Raw genomic sequence first — 22,131 nt, 5'->3', positions numbered from 1 at the left:
AAATCAACTTTAAAAAATACGATAAAACTGCCTTTAAAATCAAGTCATCCAAAGGAATGCATACTGTCAATATTAGAAATTCTCATTATAGCTCAATATACCATTTATACAAAAAATAGCTGTAAACTATAAAAATGCTTATATACAACTTGAAGGCATTCCTAAGACTGGCAATGGGAGTACAAAGTGGATAGATAGAGGAATGGTGAGTTTAATTCCTCTTTCCAGTTCTGGAAAGAAAGCACAACCAGTCAAAAGGTACCATCATGCCTAGCACAGTGGCTCATGCCTCTAATCCCAGCATTCAAGACCAAGGTGGGCAAATCACTTGTGGCCAGGAGTTTAGGACCAGCCTGGCCAAAATGGTGAAACCTGTCTCTACTAAAAATACAAAAATTAGTTGGGCGTGGTGGTACATGTCTGTAATCCCAGTTACTTGGGAGGCTAAGGCACAAGAATCACTTGAACCCAGGAAGTGGAGGTTGCAGTGAGCTGAGATCACGCAGCTGCACTCCAGCCTGGGTAACAACAAGACTCTGTCTCAAAAAGAAAAAAAAAAAGGAAAGGAAAAAAAAAGGTACCATCACTATTTATTGGGCTGTAAACCTGATGTCACACAATATGGCCTATGTGTATTTCTACATGCTCTCAATGTCTAGCACAGTCTCTTTTGATGAAGCACAGATTTTGAATTCTGGTTTTAATATTTGGTCATTAAGCAAACAAGCTAATATCTCTGAGTCTCTATTTCCTTATTTGAAAAATGCACATAAAATACTTTCTATTCCTCATTTTGGTGTCTTCAGAATTAAATGAGATAATACGTGTAACAGGGCCTAATATGTAGCAATAAATCCTAGCTGTTTATTGTATTATAATTACAGAATGTGCTTAAAAAAACATATAGACCTTGAACTAACATGAGATAGTTTTCACACTCAGGTATGACCCAGCCTGAATTCTCTCAATCCTAAATTACTCTATCAGAGGCCTGAAAGAAACAGTAGGGACTTTCATAGCAGAAAGAAGTAAAAATCTAACTTCTCCTTTAACAGTTCTTAAACCTTGGCCAAGTTATTTAATCCTACCAAATTTCAGTAGAGATAGTATTACTTGCCTTTTGAGGCTACGTTGTGAAGATGAGATTATGAGAGAAAAGTTTATGAAAGCAGTCTCATACAATCATGTCATGTCATGTCATGTCATTTCATTTCATTTTTTTGAGACAAGAGTCTCACTTTGCTGCCCAGGCAAGAGTGCAGTGGCATGACCTTTGCTCACTGCAACCTCCACCTCCTGGGTTCAAGTGATTCTCCTGCCTCAGCCTCCCAAGTAGCTGGGATTACAGGCATCCACCACTATGCCCGGCTAATTTTTGTATTTTAGCAGAGACAGGATTTCACCATGTTGGCCAGGCAGATCTTGAACTCCTAACCTCAAGTAATCCACCTGCCTCAGCCTCCCAAACTGCTGGGAGATTACAGGCGTGAGCCACTGCACCCAGGAAATTTTAGATACTTAATAAATGTTCAGTTGTTGCCATTATTATACCTACTTTACCTCACCCTATGAAAAAGACCCTGCCTCTAGTTTTAATGAAAAAATGTAGGTCATCTAACAGATGTAAACTCCAAAATGTTCAACCACTTAAAACTTTCTTTATCTTTACTTTTACTTATCTTCCTGTAACACATACTGTAGTCTTTCTCATTCTTTTTTTTTAAGATATCATCTCACAGGAGCTTGCTGTGTTGCCCAGGCTAGAGAACAGAGGCACAATCATAGCTCACTTGTAGCTTCAATCTTCCAGGCTCAAGCTATCCTCCCACCTCGGCCTCCTGAATAGCTGGGACCACAGGCATGTGCTGCCACGCCCAGATAATTTTTTTAATTTTTAGTAGAGATGAGGTCTTGCTATGTTGCTCAGGCCAGCCTTGAACTCCTGAACTCAAGTGATCCTCCCATCTTGGTCTCCCAAAATCCTGCAATCACAGCAGGAGTCACTGCACCTGGCCTCTTTCTCATTTTGAATCAACAAATAAGTCTGTCTACAAAATTAAGTAAACTTCTTAGCACTGTATTCAAAATGTATCACAGCCTCTTTTTACTGTCTTACCTGCTACCATCAAAACAAATAACTACACTTCAGAGGGACACATCTTTGACATAAGCTGCAAATAAATTTCCACAGATAAAACCCCTCCCTGCATCCTTGAACACAAGACCATAATTCCACATTATGGTTGATAAATAATACACATGAAACCCAATTATTGACCATGAGTGAGAGACAGCAGAAAAAAAAATATTTTAAGAACTCTAAAGATAAAAAATTATAGGACTTTATATAACATAGGTTATGTTTAAAATTACAATATTAATGACATAAAAGGAAGATGCCAAAACATAAGCAAAGAACAAGTCACTATCAAAAAAACATTAAGCAAATCAGAAAAATAACCAAAGAAAATTTCTATAAATACAGCCACTGAATTCAATGAATGGGTTAGACTGGAGATTAGCTGTACTGAAAAAATAATTAGTGTCCCAGAAGAGGTCATTAGACACAGAAAAGAGAATAAGGTCCAAAATAGGTCCAAACCTAATAGGGGTTGCAGGATAAATAGTAAAAAAAAGGTGAGATACGATGGTTTAAGAGATGGTAATAGCTGAGAATTTTTTACAATTTAAGAAACAAAAGATATAAATCTACACTTTAGGAAACACGATTAGTTCCAACCAGGATAAAAACAAATAAATCCCTACCAAGATACACTGTAACAAAACTTAGAATGCTAAAGAGGCAAATCAAGGGAAAAGCTGAGACCTATAAAGGAAGGGTAATGAAATGTCTAGCAGATATTTCAACAGCAAAAATTCATAATGCTTAAAAAAGAAACTTCACCCTATAGTAGTATACTGAGCTAAACTATCACACAAGAAAAAAGTAAATTTACTTTAAGAAAGTGGGCCGGGCACAGTGGCTCACACCTGTAATCCCAGCACTTTGGGAGGCTGAGGCAGGCAGATCACAAGGTCAGGAGATCGAAACCATCCTGGCTAACACGGTGAAACCCTGTCTCTACTAAAAATACAAAAAAAAAAAAAAAAAAAAAAATTAGTCAGACGTGGTGGTGGGCGCCTGTAGTCCCAGCTACTCAGGAGGCTGAGGCAGAAGAATTGCTTGAACCTGGGAGGCGGAAGTTGCAGCGAGCCGAGATCATTCCACTCCATCTCAAAAAAAAAAAAAAAAAAAAAAAGGAAAAGAAAAAAAGCCAGCCAAACTCTAAGTTCAACCCCAGAGCCTCCCAGGAGAGATGCAATGGGATTTAAGCACTTTCTCATCTGGGGCAGAGCAGATGCAGCCACAAGCTAAGAATGATACAGCTAGAATAAATATCAAACTGGTGGAAGCTAAGTATTGGCTGGCTAGACAGTGTGGAGGCTCAGGAGGCAGCAGACTTAGAGCCTAAGTTCATAAACTCTTGCACACTTTTCTTCAGGTACTCCAACAGGTACACACAAAAAAGACTGGTGAGAGTCTTGAGAAAAAAACCTTCATGATACAGGACTCAGGAAGGGGAACAGCAGTCACTATGGGAAGGTGCTAAACTTTGCCTGTCTCCTCTAGGGAATATATGCTTTAATCTGTGTGGATCAGGGCCAACTATTGTCTTTGGGGCACTGGTGAAAGCCACTGCATCTTAGGGAAGGGCAGAACTGCGTTTTGTGCCTAGGACTACATCTAGGGGTAGGCAGGAGCACTAAAGACCAAATGCACCAGATCAAAGGACATAATGAAGCCTAAGACTGAATTTATTTATTTTTTACTTTATTTATTTATTTTTTTCACAGAGTTTCACTCTTGTTGCCCAGGCTGGAGTGCAATGGTGCGACCTTGGCTCACTGCAACCTCTGCCTCCCAGATTCAAGTGATTCTCCTGTCTCAGCCTCCCAAGTAGCTGGGATTACAGGTGTACGCCACCACGTCTGGCTAATTTTTGTATTTTTAGTAGAGATGGGGTTTCACCATGCTGGCCTCGAACTCCTGACCTCAGGTGATCCACCCACCTCAGCCTCCCAAAGTGCTGGGGTTACAGGTGTGAGCCACCATGCCCGGCCATTTCTTTTTTTTAATTTAGAAACAGGATCTTGCTTTGTGGTTTAGGCTGGAGTGGCTTAGGCTGGACTGCAGTGGTGTTATAGTTCACTACAGCCTCAAACTCCTGGGCTCAAGCGATCCTCCCACCTCAGCCTCTCAAGTAGCTGGGACTACAGGCACATACTACCACGCCTGGTTGATTTTTAAAAATTTTTATATGAGACAAGGTCTCACTATGTTGCCCAGGCTGGTCTCAAGCTCCTGGCCTCAACTGATCCTCCTGCCTGGGCCTCCCAAAGTCCTGGGGATTATAGGCATTAGCCACTGTGCCTGTCTAAGACTGAGACTTCATCAGAACAATAGAAAACACTGTTGCCCCTCCAACTCTTCTGTAATAAGTAACAAATGGAATACTGCTGAAGACAGACCCTTTTAAAGTGTTATGCAAAGGGAAGACCTAAAGACACAAAATCCCTCTGGCAAACCAGCTCCTACTCTAAAAATAAGGTATTGCTAAGGGAAAAATAAGGTACTGCTAAGGGAATTTGAAGCCTGTGGTGCACTGACGATAACCACAGAAACAACAAACCTCAAAGTCAGCCCATCTCTGGACTATATTAACTGCAATCTCCCACATTAAAGGCCTAGCAGAAGGAAAAATGTGCACATTTCCAGGCAGAAAAACTATTTGACTTAGTCCATAAGCTATCCAGCCTTCAACAAAAAAATTACAAAGCTGGGCCGGGCGCGGTGGCTCAAGCCTGTAATCCCAGCACTTTGGGCAGCCAAGACGGGCGGATCATGAGGTCAGGAGATCGAGACCATCCTGGCTAACATGGTGAAACCTCGTCTCTACTAAAAAATATAAAAAACTAGCCAGGCGAGGTGGCAGGCGCCTGTAGTCCCAGCTACTTGGGAGGCTGAGGCAGGAGAATGGCCTAAACCCGGGAGGCGGAGCTTGCAGTGAGCTGAGATCCAGCCACTGCACTCCAGCCTGGGCGACAGAGCAAGACTCCGTCTCAAAAAAAAAAAAAAAAAAAAAATTACAAAGCATAGCAAAAGGCAAGGAAAAACAAAGCACTCCCAAGAGACAAAGCAATCAACAGAACCAGCATTACATATGACACAGATGTTAAAAATATCTGTGATGGTTAATACTGAGTGTCAACTTGATTGGATCGAAGGATACAAAGTATTGATCCCGTGTGTATCTGTGAGGGTGCTGCCAAAAGAGATTAACATTTGAGTCAGTGGGATGGGAAAGGCAGATCCACCCTTAATCTGGTGGGCACAATCTAATCAGCTGCCAGCCAATATAAAGCAGGCAGAAAAATGTGAAAAGGAGAGACTGGCCCAGCCTCCCAGCCTACATCTTTGTCCCATGCTGGATGCTTCCTGCCCTCCACCATCAGACTTCAAGTTCTTCAGTTTTGGAACTCAGACTGGCTTTTCTTGCTCCCCATCTTGCAGATGGCCTATTGTGGGATCTTGCCATCGTGTAAGTTAATACTTAATAAACTCCTATATACATATATATGTATATGTATATATATAGGAGTTATATATATGTGCATTTATATATAACATACATATTATATAACATTATATAACATATTACATATGTTTTTTATATATATATATTATTCCTGTATATACCCTATTAGTTCTGTCCCTCCAGAGAACCCTGACTAATACAGATATTGGTACCAGGAGTGGTTCTAGAGGAACAGAATATTAAGGATGGAGTTATTTCATTGGTTTGGGGGTTTCTGGAGTTGGCTACTTAATATGATAAGACCCAAAAATGCTAAGGACTCTACTTCTAATAGTATGAAGCACACTGATACTTCTTGGCATGAACTGTTTAGAGTTATGCAAAATAAGTGCATTTGACACTCCTGATTTACTATTTGTGAGAGGCAAGCAATTTAGTGACTCTATACATAATACCGTTCACTATATGTGGAGAACCAAGGGATGTAATGAAGTTGGTTGGTTGCTCCTAAGTTCACTGGACAAAGTGATGAAAGAAAATGATGAACTCAGGGATTCTGTCTCCCAGCTTCAGAAGCAGATACTAAGCCTCAAATCTGCTAACACTGCCTTGAATGAGAGTAGACAGTCACAAGCTCTTCATGAGAGTGGCTGACCTGCAACGAAAGATGCATGCACAGCCTTGTCAGGTGTCTACTGTTAAAGTGAAGGCATTGATTGGAAAACAATGGGACCCTAAAACTTGGAATGGGGATGTGTGGAAGGACCCTGATGAAGCTGGGGACACTGAGTTTGTAAACTCAGATGAACCTTTTTTATCAGAAGGAACAGCTTCCCCATCCCTAGTAGTGGTAACAACCCCTTCCCGACCCATGCTGCCATCAGCCTTTCCACCTTGGTCTGAGGAAATGAACCCTGCACTGCCTGAGGCAACATTGATGCCCTCCCCTGAGGAAGTTGCCAGGCAAGATAATGTTGATTCTTCTCAGAAGCCACCCCCAACACCTGTTTGCTTCTAGACCTATAGCTAGGTTAAAGTCTCAGTGGGCCCCTAGAGGTGAGGTTGACAGTGTGACCCATGAGGTGTGCTACATTTGAAAAAAAAATGTTTGAGTTCTCTAATTTATATAAACAGAAATCTGGAAAACAGGCCATGGGAATGGATATTAAGGGTATGGGATAATGGTGAAAGGAACACAGAGTTGGATCAGGCTGAATTTATTGATTTGGACCCACTAAGTAGGGACTCAGCATTTAATGTTGCAACTCTGGGGGTTAAAAAAGGTTCTAATAGTTTATTTTCTTGGCTGAAAGATGGATTAGAAGATGGTTCACAGTGAGTGAGCTGGAAACTCCTGATCTCCCTTGGGTTTTTTTTTTTTTTTTGAGACGGAGTCTCGCTCTGTCGCCCAGGCTGGAGTGCAGTGGCCGGATCTCAGCTCACTGCAAGCTCCGCCTCCCGGGTTTACACCATCCTCCTGTCTCAGCCTCCTGAGTAGCTGGGACTACAGGCACCCACCACCTCGCCTGGCTAGTTTTTTGTATTTTTTTAGTAGAGACGGCGTTTCACCATGTTAGCCAATATGGTCTCGATCTCCTGACCTCGTGATCCGCCCGTCTTGGCCTCCCAAAGTGCTGGGATTACAGGCTTGAGCCACCACGCCCGGCCTCTCCCTTGGTTTAATGTAGAGGATGGGATCCAAAGGTTTAGGGAGATTGGGATGGTGGAGTGGATTAGTCACTTTAGACCTACTCATCTCAGCTGGGAGGGTCCAGAAGACATACTCTTGACCAATGCCTTTTGAAATAGATTTGTGAGGGCAGCACCTGCATCTTTGAAGAGCCCTGTAATTGCTCTTCGCAGTATGTCAGATCTAACGGTGGGAACTGTAGTTACTCAACTACAAAATTTAAATACAAAGGGAATAATTGAATCCCAAGGTGGCAGCGGCCAAGTGACAGTACTTAACCATCAACGGCAAGGTGGACGTAGCTACTGTAATGAACGGCAGCGGCAAACGGGCAATCAAAATAGTCTGACTTGTTTAGAACTCTGGCATTGGCTAACTAATCATGGTGTTCCTAGAAGTGAAATTGATAGGAAGCCTGCAGGATTCCTACTTAATTTATACAAGCAGAAAACTTCTAGGTCGAATGGACAAAATACTAATTTGAATTACAAAAACAGAGATTCATGGCCCCTACAGTTGAGTCACAGCAGAGACCTCTAGGATTTTGGAGCGAGACCCTGCCATCTTCTGCAGACAACTACTCTCCTTTTGAGAGACAGCTGTTGGCCTGTTATTGGGCTTTGGTGGAAACTGAACCATGGTTCATCATGGTCACGAACTGACTATGGGTCATCAAGTCACCATGCGACCTGAACTGTATATCATGAAGTGGGTACTTTCTGACCCATCTAGTCATAAAGTGGGCTGTGCACAGCAGCACTCCATCATCAAATGGACGTGGTATACACGTGATTAGGCCTGAGCAGGTCCTGAAGGGACAAGTAAATTCCATGAGGAAGTAGCTCAAATGCCCATGGTCTCCACTCCTGTCACCCTGTCTTCTCTCCCCCAGCCTACACTGATGGCCTCATGGGGAGTTCCCTACGATCAGCTAACAGAGGAAGAGAAGACCAGGGCCTGGTTCACAGATGTTTCTGCACGATATGCAGGAACCACCTGAAAGTGGACAGCCACAGCACTACAGCCCCTTTCTAGGACATCCCTGAAGGACAGCGGTGAAGGTAAATCTTCCCACTGGGCAGAACTTTGAGCAGTGCACTTTGCATGGAAGGATAACTGGCCAGATGTGCGAGTAAACAATGATTCATGTAGCTGATGGTTTGGCTGGTTGGTCAGGGACTTGGAAGAAGCATGATTGGAAAATTGGTGACAAAGAAATCTGGGGAAGAGGTATGTGGATGGACTTCTCTGAGTGGCCAAAAACTGTGAAGACATTTATATCCCATGTGAGTGCCCACCAACGGGTGACCTCAGCAGAGGAGGAGTTTAATAATTGAGTGGATAGGATGACCCCTTCTGAGGACACCCCTCAGTTTCTTTTCCCAGCCACCCACTGTCGCCCAATAAGCCCATGAACAAAGTGGCCATGGTGGCACGGATGGAGGTTACACATGCTCTCAGCAACATGGACTTCCACTCACCAAGGCTGACCTGGCTACAGCCACTGCTGAGTGCCCAACTTGCCAGCATCAGAGACCAACACTGAGCCCTTGATATGGCACCATTCCTTAGGGTGATCAGCTAGCTACCCGGTGGCAGGTTGATTATATTGGACCTCTTCCATCATGGAAAGGGCAGAGGTTTGTCCTCACTGGAACAGACACTTACTTTGGATATGGGTTTACCTATCCTGCACGTAATGCTTCTGCCGAGACTACCATCTGTTGACTCACGGAATGCCTTAACCACTGTCATGGTATTCCACACAGCATTGCCTCTGACCAAGGCACTCACTTTATGACCGAAGAAGTGTGGCAGTGGGCTCACGTTTATGGAATTCACTGATCTTACCATGTTCCCCATCATCCTGAAGCAGCTGGATGGATAGAATGGTGGAATGGCCTTTTGAAGTCACAATTACAATGTCAACTAGGTGACAACACTTTGCAGGGCTGGGCCAAAGGTCTCCAGAAGGCCGTGTATGCTCTGAATCAGCATCCAATATATGGTACTGTTTCTCCCATAGCCAGGATTCACGGGTCCAGGAATCAAGGGGTGGAAGTAGAAGTGGCACCACTCACCATCACCCCTAGTGATCCACTAGCAAAATTTTTGCTTCCTATTCCCTCAACATTAATTCTGCTGGCCTACAGGTCTTAGTTCCAGAGTGAGGAACGCTACCACCAGAAGACACAACAACAACTCCATTAAACTGGAAGTTAAGATTGCCACCTGGACATTTTGGGCTCCTGCTACCTTTAAGTCAACAGGTTAAGAAAGGAGTTACAGTGTTGGCTGGGATGACTGACCCAGACAATCAAGACGAAATCAGCCTACTACTGCACAACAGAGGTAAGGAAGAGTATGCATGGAATACAGGAGATCCATCAGGGCATCTTAGTATTACCATGCCCTGTGATTCAGGTCAATGGGAAACTACAACATCCCAAACCAGGCAGGAATACAAATGGCCCAGACCCCTCAGGAATGAAGGTTTGGGTCACTCCACCAGGAAAAAAAACACAACCCGCTGAGCTGCTTGCTGAAAGCAAAGGGAATACAGAATGGGTAATAGAAGGCAGTCATCAATACCAGATACCACTACGTGACCAGCTGCAGAAACAAGGACTGTAATAGTCATGAGTATTTCCTCCTTTTGTTAAAATCATGTTTGTGTATGTAATTTGTACTAAGAAAATATATTTTATCATGTGACACAAGATTTATTGACTTCATATCAGCATTTAAGTATTGTTAACTTTATGTAATAGTTTTTGAGTCGGGGATTGGTGCATTTCCGGTTGTACAAAGGATAGCTGTATTACGTTAGGTGTAATTATTACCGCATTATTGTCTTTATTTGAAGATTATGTATGATCTCAGGAGATGTGCATAGGTTCAAGTTGACAAAAGACGGACTTGTGATGGTTAATATTGAGTTAATATCCAAGATCAATACAAAGTATTGATCCTCGGTGTGTCTGTGAGGGTGTTGCCAAAAGAGATTAACATTTGAGTCAGTGGGCTGGGGAAGGTAGATCCACCCTTATCTGATGGGCACAATCTAATCAGCTGCCAGCGGATATAAAGCAAGCAGAAAAATGTGAAAAGGAGAGCCTGGCCCAGCCTATATATTTCCCCCATGCTGGATGCTTCCTGTCCTCGAACACTGGACTTCAAGCTCTTCGGTTTTGGGACTTGGACTGGCTCTCCTTGCTCTTCAGCTTATAGACAGCCTATTGTGGGACCTTGTGATCGTGTAAGTTAATACTTTAAATAAACTCCCCTTTATATATATATATCCTATTAGTTCTGTCCCTTTAGAGAACCCTGACTAATACAATAGCTGACAGAGAATTTAAAATACCTGTGATTACTATACTAAAGGCTCTAAGGTAAAGGTGAAAATCATATAAGATTAGACAGGTAATATCAGCAGAAAAATGAAAACTGTGAGTCAAAAAGAAAAGCTAGAGATGGGCTAGGCACAGTGGTTCGTGGCTGTAATCCTAGCACTTTGGGGAGGCTGAGGTGGGAGGATCACTGGGCTCAGGAGTTCGAGACCAGCCTGGGCAACACAGTGAGACCCTTTCTCTTTGAAAAAAAAAATTATTTTTTAAAGAAAAGCTAGAAATGAAAAATGGTAACAGATGTAAAGAATGCCTTCGGTGGCTCATCAAACAACTCCACAAAGCAATGGAAAGAATGAGTGAACTTAATAACTTGTCAGCAAAAATGTTTTAGTCAATGGAAACTGAAAACAGAAAGAGAAAAATAATAGGGACTAAAAGAACAGAGCAACAAAGAGTTGTCAGACAACCTTGAACAATCTAACATATGTATAATTGAAACCCCTGAAGAAGAGAGCGTGAGAAGAAATACTTGAAGAAATAACAACCAAGGGCCGGGCATGGTGGCTCACGCCTGTAATCCCAGAACTTTGGGAGGCCGAGACCAGCGGATCACCTAAGGTCAGGAGTTTGAGACCGGTCTGACCAACAGGGAGAAACCCCGTCTGTACTAAAAATACAAAATTAGCCATGCTTGGTGTCACATGCCTGTAATCCCAGTTACTTGGGAGGCTGAGGCAGGAGAATGGCTTGAACCCAGGGGGCAGAGGTTGTAGTGAGCCGAGATCACGCCATTGCACTCTAGCCTGGGCAACAAGAGTGAAACTTCATCTTAAAAAAAAAAAAAAGAAATAACAACCAAGAATTTTCCAAAATTTATGGCATACACAAATCTATAAATCAAAGAAACTCAGAGAAAAAAAAAACAGATCTAGGTATATCATATTCAACCTGCTATAAAGAGAAAAGCTTGAAAGCAACCAGAGGAAAAAATACGTTACATGTTGAGGAACAAAAATAAGAATTACAACACAGTGCTGGCTGGCATGGTTTCTGACAAGAAGATAGTAGAGTGATTTAAAGTTTTATAAGAAAAAAACTGTCAAGGCAGAATTCAATATCCTGCAAATATATCTTTTAAAATTGAAGAAATAAACATTTTCTCAAACAAAAACCAGCACTAAAGAAAATGATAAAAGAAGTTCTTACAGCAGAAAAAATAAGATACCAGACAGAAACATGGATCTGCACAGAGTGCTGAAACAGAATATCTTGAAGGAAAAACACAATTCATTAAAAGTTTTTCAATTTCTATGAAAGATAACTTTAATGCAAAATTAGTAGTATATATCTTTGGACAATATGTAAAATGTATGACAATTTCACAAAAGAGGTAGAAAGATTTGAAAATACACTGTTGAAAGAGCCTTAGATTACACATGAAGTGTAGTATTTATTCATTTATTATTTATAATTTATTTGAAGGTACACTCTATTTATTGTAAAACCCAGAACAACCACTAAAAAAACTCTTGAAAGATGTATAAATAAATAAGTCAAATGTGAAGATAAAAATGGAATCACAATAAATATCTCATAAATCCAAGAGAAGGTAGAAAAAAAATAAAGAAACAAAGAACAGACAGAATAAACAAAATAGCTAGCAAGGTGACAGATATCCATCCAAATAAAATCACAAAACTGAGACCAAACATGATGGTAAAAGAAACTATGAGACTAAATGGTTTTTAGTTTTTAGTTTTTTTTGTTTTTCTTTGAGGTGGAGTCTTGCTCTGTCACCCAGACAGGAGTACAGTGGCGTGATCCTGGCTCACTGCTGCAACCTCCACCTACTGGGTTCAACCGATTCTCCTGCCTCAGCCTCCTGAATAGCTGGGACTACAGGCATGTGCCACCATGCCCAGCTAATTTTTTTGTATTTTTAGTAGAGATGGGGTTTCACCATGTTGGCCAGGCTGGTTTCAAACTCCTGACCTCAGGTGATCCACCTGCCTTGGCCTCCCAAAATGCTGGGATTACATGCTTGAGCTACTGCACCCAGCCAGTTTTTATAGCTTTATTGAGATACAGTTCACATATTATAAAACTGACCTCCCTCAAGTATACATATATTCAGTAGTTTTTAGCCTATTGAGAGTTGAACAATCATTTATCAGACTGTATTTTTAAAAGTAACCATCTATATGCTGTTTATCAGAGATAAAAACACATACAAACAAATTAAGATGGGAAAAAATATAGTACAATTTATCTTAAGAAATCTAAATCTAGGCAGGGCGCGGCAGCTCACACCTGTAATCCCAGCACTTTGGGAGGCGGAGGTGGGCGGATCACAAGGTCAGGAGTTCAAGACTAGCCTGGCCAGCATGGTGAAACCCCATCTCTACTAAAAATACAAAAATTAGCCGGGCACGGTGGTGGCCGCCTGTAATCCCAATTACTCAGGAGGCTGAGGCAGGAGAATAGCCTGAACCCAGGAGGCAGATGTTGCAGTGAGCCGAGATCTGGCCACTACACTCCAGCCTGGGAGACAGAGCAAGACTCCATCTTAAAAACAAAAAACAAAAAACAACAAAAAAAACTAAATCTAAAATATTAAAAACCTGAATGGAGCAATGGGAATGTGTTGTATCTCTGTGTATGTGATCTCCATCACAAATATGTTTTTAGTATTTTGATAACTATACCTCAATAAAAGTGGCTGGGATTTATGCATTAAAAAATATTATTTTAAGAAGGGGTCTACAGGTTCCAGACTGCCAACAGTGTTGATGGCAGAGACAAACACAAAAATGATAAGAACCTTTGTACTTAAGAAACTCTTGAAGATATACACAAGGAAACCTAAGCAAGAATGTTCAGAGTAGCACTGTTTGCAAGAGCAAAAAGGAGAGTGGATCAATAAATTGAGGTATAGTCACTGACAGACTTTTCTAAAAGTCCTTAAAATGACAGAACTGGAGATACATGTATAAACATGGACAAATTTCTTAATCTAAATGGTGGATACATGAGTGTTTGATATAATACTCTTTAGATTACTATACACCACCACCATTACACCATACGATTTTTTTTGTTTTGTTTTTTTTCATTTATCAATGTGAAAATTTCATGGATCATCACCAGTCCAAATACTGGCTGGCATTTAGGAACCAGTGCTTCATACCATCCTGCTTCCAGCAAAATCCATCCAAAATCACACTTATTAGTCAGCGACAGTATTAGGCACAACACAAATTCCTTAGGAAACTTTTCTCCAAACCACCTAGTTGAAATTAATTTTCCCCTCTTAGTCTCCATATAATTCCTGTCTAACTCTCCACTTACCAAATTTCTGAGTTATATTAAATACTGTCTGTGCATACCTGATTTCCCAAGTATAAGTCCTTTAATGGCTGAGGCAGTGCTTTGTGTTTCACAAGTTCTCAAAACCATGTCTGTTGGATTTGATTTATTCACCTCTACCCACTGTGAAATAAATCCTCAACAATGGCTTAAAAGCTGTGTTTTCATCTTTAGTATCTATACTAAAATAAAATCTGATTACAAAAATAAAACTTCCCATTGTAAAACTTAAGATTTCTACTATTCATAATCTCAAGTGTACCTCTTCCTATTTTAATTATACCGAATAAAATAATGCATGGAAAGTATTTTATATAGAATAATACAAGAAAAATATAAGAAAATAACTTTGAACAATGTAAAACAAGATATATTTATTTTGAAGAAATTACATATTCATGTTATCATGTTTGAGATTATGATCATTTTGCACACTGGAATACAGAATGATGTATGAGTTAACTATGCCCCCTACTGACCGAATAAATACTTTAAAAACATTCACAGAGTGTAAGAATATGGTCCAAACAAATGTACCACATGAAAACCAAATGTGCCTTTACCATGCAAATGGGCTTCATAAAAAGACCTTGGCAGATCTTAAATATATTTAAGATAGAATTTATTGGAGAGAAGAGAGACCTGAGAAGAAAGAAGGGCAATTTTAGAATTTACTGCCCAGGGTCACCACATTAAACAACTTTAGGAAGCATCATTCACATTATAGTATACATCAGTGGTTCCCAACTGGGGCAATTTTGCCCCCCAGGGGACATCTGGCAATGTATGTGGAAACATTTTTGGTCGTCACAACCTGGGATAGGAGAGACGTTACTGGCAACTAGTGGGTAGAGGCCAGGGATGCTGCTAAACATCTACAACGCACGGACCACCTCCGTAAAACAAAGTATCTTCTAGCCAAAAATGTTAAAAGTGTTGAGTTTGAAAAATTTTGCTCTACATAGTGTTCCTTCTCAAGTCATGCAGCAGGGCAATGCTATGAGTTTTACCCAATAAAGTCAAATAAAATTTGACTGGCTTGAACTTTGTTGAATGGGTCAAAGAAGGATTAAACCTCTGAAATCCAATATAAAAATTTTTTGCCATCTTCATTTGGGCTAGAAAACTGCAGTCTATACAGTTTCATATCTTCACCTTTTATCTCTATTCTAGATGATACAATCTGTGCACAAACCCTTGATCAGCTAATGATACTTTTTAAAGATACTGGGCTTTCCCATCATACCTGTGTTTCCATTTCCATCATCTTTTGTTTTATTTCTCTTATTTCTGCCTGTGTTTCAGCTTCTCTAAGTCGAATGGTCATCAGTTCATCTTGTAACTCATTCATAGCATTTTTCTTCGGTGGGTCTTTCCATCTCCCAGTAGTACGAGCTAAGTGGCGCTAAAGCATAAAAAATTATATTGCAGCAAGTACTCTCAGTATCAAAATCAGAGCTAATATTACTGAGCACTTATTTCAGGCCTGTGCTATATAAAACACTTTCCACACATTATTTTATTTAATCCCTAGAAAATCCTATTAATCAGGCACTATTATCATCTGAATAAAAGGGTTTCATAAAAAGACCTTTGCAGATCTTAAGCATATTTAAGATAGAATTTATTGGCCAGGCACGGTGGCTCACACCTGTAATCCCAGCACTTTGGGAGGCCGAGACAGGCAGATCACCTGAGGTCAGGGGTTCGAGACCAGCCTGGCCAACATGATGAAACCTCGTCTGTACTTTAAAAAAAAAAAAAAGATAGAATTTATTGGAGAAAAGAGACCTGAGAAGAAAGAAGGGCACTTTTAGAATTCACTGCCCAGGATCACCACATTAAACAATTTTAGAAAGCATCATTCACATTATTGCCATTATTGGTTCCCAACTGGGGCAATTTTGTCCCTCCAGGGAACATTTGGCAATGTATGTGGTAACATTTTTGGTTTTTCACAGGTAAGAAAATAACACTGTGATTAAATAACTTCAGGAGTATCACACAGCCAGTGCAGATCTGGGACACAAACTCAAATATAGTTCAAATTTTTTTCTCTATATACTGCAGATGAATTCTTGAAAAGAATACAATTTTCACTGTAATTTTTTTAATGAGAGATTTTTCATATTATCTTCAATGAAATCCCAATAAATTAGAAAAAAAAAAATGGGGCCATCCTTAAGAAAGGAATGTTAGAAGTTAAGGGCAGTGTTTCTCAAAATATCTGTGACAAAGTACAAATTTTGTCTTTTTTGTTTTAAAATTTCAAGTTTATTGCAATCTGATACTTTGTAAAAACACGTTTTAAAAAAACGGCATGACAATGTCAAGGCCTAATTTTGGTCCTTATATAGAATATGTATTTTGTTCCTTGTCAACATTTCCCTCATACATGAATAAATTTGTGGTCATATACCAGATAAATGTCATTTATTTGGTGAGGTAACTAAGTTACTAATTTATACACTAAATTTATAATGTTGTCACTCTTCTGGTGTTTCACACTAACCAACAATGGACTTAATATCAACGTAAGATAAAATATGTACAATATAGAATACTTTTACAGTTTTTCAGAAAAAGTTATACAAGGCACAACGGTACAATTACAAAAATATGATCCGATATCTACTGTATCTTTTATTTTATTATAAGAATTAAAGAGAGAGAAACAGCCTAAGAGCACTTTCAGTTTATAAATACTCTAAATTTTGACATTAAACAGGGTCTCTCTCACTTTAAACTCATCTCCTACTGTAGGTCATCAGGTACTTCAAACTCTTACATATTGGAAATTTGGGTTTTATTCTCTTTTTAAAAAGCACAAAAAATATATTAAAATACCTGCCAGTGTTCCTCTAAATCCTTGACTTGCTGTCTAAGTTCTTTCAAACCCATAATGGCTTCTGCTTCTCTCAGTTTCACAGCAATGAGTTCTTCCTGAAGCCTTGCGATATTATTCTCATCAGGAAGGGAGTTATTCCTCTAAAGAAGAAGAAAATTTAATTTGGGACTTTTAAAATTAAGGAATAAAATACAGCACACATAACAGCTATTTTGTTACACACTTAAATGTAGTTAATTTTATGCAGCTGTACTGAAATATAATTCACAAACTATGAAACTCACCCTTTTAAAATACACAAGAGCTAGTGGTTTTCAGAGTATTTACAGGGTTGTTTAAACATCACCATGTTCTAATTTCAGAATATTTTGATCATGCAAAAAAGAAAACCTATACTCATCACCAGTCATTCTACATTCCCCATTTCCCCAGCCCCTGGCAACCACCAATCTACTTTTTGTTTCCATGAATTTGCCTACCTGGACATTTCTTGTAAGTGAAATCATATGTATTTATAGCTTTTTGTGACAACCTTACTTCACTTAGAACAACGTTTTCAAGGTTCAATCTTTTTTTTATGCCAAATGATATTCCACTGTATAGATATACCACATTTAATCTATTTATTCATCAGTTAATACAAATTTGGGTTGTTTCTACTTTTTGACTATTATAATGTTGCTATGAACATTGGTGCAAAAGTTTGTGTGTAGACTTAGGTTTTCAATGTTCTTAAGATATACTTAGGAGTAGAACTGTTGGCTCAGATGGTAATTTTTCTATGTTTAACTTTAGGAAACTGCCAAACTTTTCCAAAGCAGCTGTACAGATTTTCATTTTCACTAGGAATGTATGAGGGGAACTGTACTTAATTTTGAGAACACAGAAATCTAACTCTGATTTGTTAATAAAATACTAATCAAAGTTACGGAGCAACAGGATTAAAAATTTTTTCAGTATGGCAATAAACTTACTAACCTCTGATCAGGACTCCAGATAAAGCATGAACATCATTTACTTTTTAAATATGTATAGAAAACAGTAGTCCAAAATCTGTTTTTGTTGTATTTCCTCAGTATGTTATTTCTGAGAGAGGCACCAACTCTCTGTGTATTAGTCACTATTTACATCAACAGTCAAGAAATTAATACAAATTAAACAATTTAACAATTGATTCAAATGAAATTACTGAAATTAAACAACTTGATTCATGGATACAAGACTTATTTATTTATTTATATTTTTCCATAAGTTATCAGGGTTCAGGCAGTATCTGGTTACATAAGTTTTTTAGTAGTGACTTGTGAGATTTTGGTCCACCCATCACCCAAGCAGTATACACTGCACCTTATTTGTAGTCTTTTATCCCTCACTCCCCTCCCACTCTTCCCCTCAAGTCCCCAAAGTCCACTGAATTATTCTTATGCCTTTGAGTCCTCATAGCTTAGCTCCCACATATCAGTGAGAACATACGATGTTTGGTTTTCCATTCTTGAGTTACTTCACTTAGAATAATAGTCTCCAATTTCATCCAGGACAGTGCAAATGCTGTTAATTCATTCCTTTTTATGGCTGAGTAGTATTCCATCTCATATATGTGTATATATATATCAATCACAGTTTCTTTATCCACTTGTTGACCAATGGGCATTTGCATTGGTTCCACGATTTTGCAATTGTGATCTGTGCTGCTATAAACATGTGTGTGCAAGTATCTTTTTCAAATAATGACCTTTTTTCCCTCTGGGTAGATAGATACCCAGTAGTGGGATTGCTGGGTCAAATGGTACTTCTACTTTTAGTTTTTTAAGGAATCTCCACACTGTTTTCCATAGTGGCTGTACTAGTTTACATTCCCACTAGCAGTGCAGAAGCGTTCCCTGTTCATTGCACCCATGCCAACATCTACTGTTTTTTTTTTTTTTTTTTTTTTTGATTATGGCTAATCTTGTGGAAGTAAGGTGGTATTACATTGTGGTTTTGATTTGCATTTCCCTGATCATTAGTGACGTTTAGTACTTTTTCTTTTCTTTTTCTTTTTTTTGAGACGGAGTCTTCCTCTGTAGCCCAGGCTCGAGTGCAGTGGCACGATCTTGGCTCACTGCAACTTCTGCCTCCCAGGTTCAAGCAATTCTCTGCCTCAGCCTTCCGAGTAGCTGGGATTACAGGCGCCTGCCACCACAACTGGTGAATTGTTTGTATTTTTAGTAGACACAAGGTTTCATTATCTTGCCCAAGTCTTTATCATTATCAAGGCTGGTCTTGAACTCCTGACCTTGTGATCCACTCACTTTGGCCTCCCAAAGGGCTGGGATTACAGGCGTGAGCCACCGCACCCAGCCGATGTTTAGTATATTTTCGTATGTTTGTTGGCCATTTGTATATCTTCTTTTGAGAATTGTCTATTCATGTCCTTAGCCCACTTTTTGATGAGAGTATTTTCTTCTTACTGATTTGAGTTCGTTGTAGATTCTGGATCTTAGTCCTTTGTCAGACATATAGATTGTGAAGATTTTCTGCCACTCTGTGGGTAGTCTGTTCACTCTGCTGACTGTTCCTTTTTCCGTGCAAAAGCTCTTTAGTTTAATTAGGTCCCAGCTATTTATCTTTGTTTTAATTGCATTTGCTTTTGGGTTCTTGGTCATGAAATCCTTGCCTAAGCAAATGTCTAGAAGGGTTTTTCCAATGTTATCTTCTAGAACTTTTATAGTTTCCGGTTTTAGGTTTAAGTCCTTAATCCATCTTTTAAGTTGATTTTTGTATAATGTGAGAGAAGAGGATCCAGTTTCATGCTCCTACATGTGGCTAGCCAATTATCCCAGCACACGGATACAAGATTTAGATCAATTTCCCACCATATTAAAAGATAAAAAGGACACAGGGTAGCCCAGTATCAAACTTCTCCGGAGAGTTACCAAGAGATCCAAAATTAGGTCCTAGGGAAAGCTCCCTAGGTAAACAGGTAAACTGAGGTAACATTGAGATTTCAAGGCCTGATTCTAGGAAATTTTCTATCTCTAAATATTTCATGGTACACATGCAAATTTCTGCTCACAGGGATGATGAAATGAAGTTATTCTCACCAATTACACATTCTTATGATGGACTTTAAATATTTTCTCAGCTGAAAACCAAAAATTTACTGCATATGCATTTAAAAGATTGCTGGAAGCAGAAAAAAAGAGAATGCTGCATGAAGAAATTACCATAGGAAGCATGCTACCTTTCAAATTCCTTTCTACTTTATAATGTGAAAAATGAAAAACACCACAGCCACTTACGAAATCCAGTTTTGAATGGAATCCAAATACACTTCTATCAAATATTCAAAATCTTTCTAACTGCAAGACACAGATTCTTCTCTAAATCATGTAACCCAGAATATACCTAAGTTAGAGACCAAATATTCTGTTAGCCATTTCTTTCAGCACTCTTGCTGGCTTTTTTTTCTCAACAAATAGAAAGAATACATTTTCCAGAAATATAAAAATAGCAAGGAGCTTTCCAGCAAAATTATTCCATTACTGTTTCTCGTTACACTTGTCCTATTTCATTAAGAAAATAGTTAAAAATACCTGAGACTGTTATGTCCATTATCTATCAGGTTTTTGGATTCAGTAGCTAGCTATTACCTAAGAGTAAAAAGGAACTAATGACACAGAGCACAGGCCACCAATAAATTTACAGATGAGAAAACAAGAGATTCAGAGTTTGTAATCTAGAACTTTTAAATCTGAAAGTTATAAGAAACCTGAAGTTCTTCTATTCCCATTACTTATCTGATCTTTGATGTTCTTCAATATCCTTGAAAAGAAGTAAGTTAGCTTCTGTGAGTACACTCAGGCTAAAAGGAACTTCCTACATATCCTGAGGTAACTTGTTCTAGATTGGACAGTTCTAACAACTACACTCAGATCAAATTTTCCCTGAAATGTCTATGTATTAGTCCTATTCTATCTCTTCCACATGAAAATATTGCAATATTTGATGACAGCAGTTAATTTCTTTCACCCGAGTTTCTCTTCTGCAACATTTAGATACTCTTTTTATGAAAATTATTCTGGTCGTTTTCCTCCAAAAGGGCTCTAATCTCCATTTTTATCCTTAAATATGGGGCTTTGATTAGTATGAAGGCAACAAGGAATAACTGGCAATTTTAAAAATCTTTTTTTCCTTTTCCTCTTAGTAACTAACATGTAAGGCTTCTAATGTATAAAAACACCAAGTCAATTAAATTGCTCAGTAAGTACTTAACAAATATTACATATCCCCTCTAATTTGGAAGTGACTGCATTTGTGTAGGTTTCTTACCTTCTCTATATCCAAGACTTTATCCTGCATCTCTTTTAGTGCACACTGAGACTCAGCTTCACTCAGTCGGGCTTGGACCAATTCCTTTTCTAGCTGTAGTACAAAATCTTCGTTGTAGTTGGAACTGCATTTATGCTAAAGGTTACAGACATACATTGAAATTTCATGGAAGTATAAACATGTATATACAGTAAAAACAATGCAACTACCTAATACAGTTATATTAAGGGCAACTAAATAGGAGAAGTTCCATCTACCCAATATTACCAATGTATCTCCTCCAATTAACTTTTCCAATGAGTAAAAAAGCCCAACTTTGATATCTATAAAGACGACCACATTATTGGGCTTTGGTAACTAGTTATTGCACTGATCAAATCTGATTCATACAAGATAAACATCTCCTTTTATCTGTCCATCCATCCAGACACAAAGAATTCGTTCTGACTTTACAGACCTACACCACACAATAAATAGGATAGCAATTAGCCACATGTGGCTACTGAACATTTGAAATGTGGCTAATCAAGATTAAAACAAGTTTTAAGTATAAAATACAAACTGGATTTTGAAGACTTAATATGAAATAAAAAAATCTCAATGATTTTTATATCAATTACATGTTAAAATAATATTTTGAATATACTGAGGTAAATAAAAATATTAATTTTACCTTTTTTAAACTCCTTTTAATGTGGCTATTAGAAAATTTTAAATTACATCTGTGACACATTATATATTGCTATTTGATGGTACTATTATGTACTACAGAAGACATGTAAACATTACTCAAAAATATATTTTAATCTAATGGAAAAAAAACAGGGTACCCACAATAATGTGAACCATCTAAATTCCAAAATAACAAAATTGTATTTGTGCTTAGAAATCTTCTTCAGAAGATATGCATGGTTTCCCAGCACTTTGGGAGGCCGAGGTGGGTGGATCACTTGAGGCCAGAACTTC

General features: G+C 38.9%; 1 protein-coding gene across 7 annotated transcripts in view; it reads right to left on the bottom strand.

The window, feature by feature from the left end:
- The window catches only part of EVI5 (ecotropic viral integration site 5), a 277,111-nt gene that overhangs the window by 85,227 nt on the left and 169,753 nt on the right, over window positions 1-22,131 (bottom strand). For all 7 annotated transcript variants that reach the window (XM_015144879.3, XM_077953006.1, XM_077953009.1 and 4 more), the window contains 3 exons: window positions 21,166-21,300; window positions 16,854-16,994; window positions 15,253-15,411 (listed from right to left, as the gene is read on the bottom strand). In XM_015144879.3, the coding sequence (XP_015000365.1) occupies window positions 15,253-15,411; window positions 16,854-16,994; window positions 21,166-21,300 (435 nt within the window). The remainder of the gene's footprint in view (window positions 1-15,252; window positions 15,412-16,853; window positions 16,995-21,165; window positions 21,301-22,131) is intronic.

This window comes from Macaca mulatta, chromosome 1, assembly GCF_049350105.2.
Source record: "Macaca mulatta isolate MMU2019108-1 chromosome 1, T2T-MMU8v2.0, whole genome shotgun sequence".
NCBI classification, from domain to species: domain Eukaryota; kingdom Metazoa; phylum Chordata; class Mammalia; order Primates; family Cercopithecidae; genus Macaca; species Macaca mulatta.
Note: the sequence above shows the minus strand (reverse complement) of the source record. Positions and strands in the feature narration are given on the sequence as shown.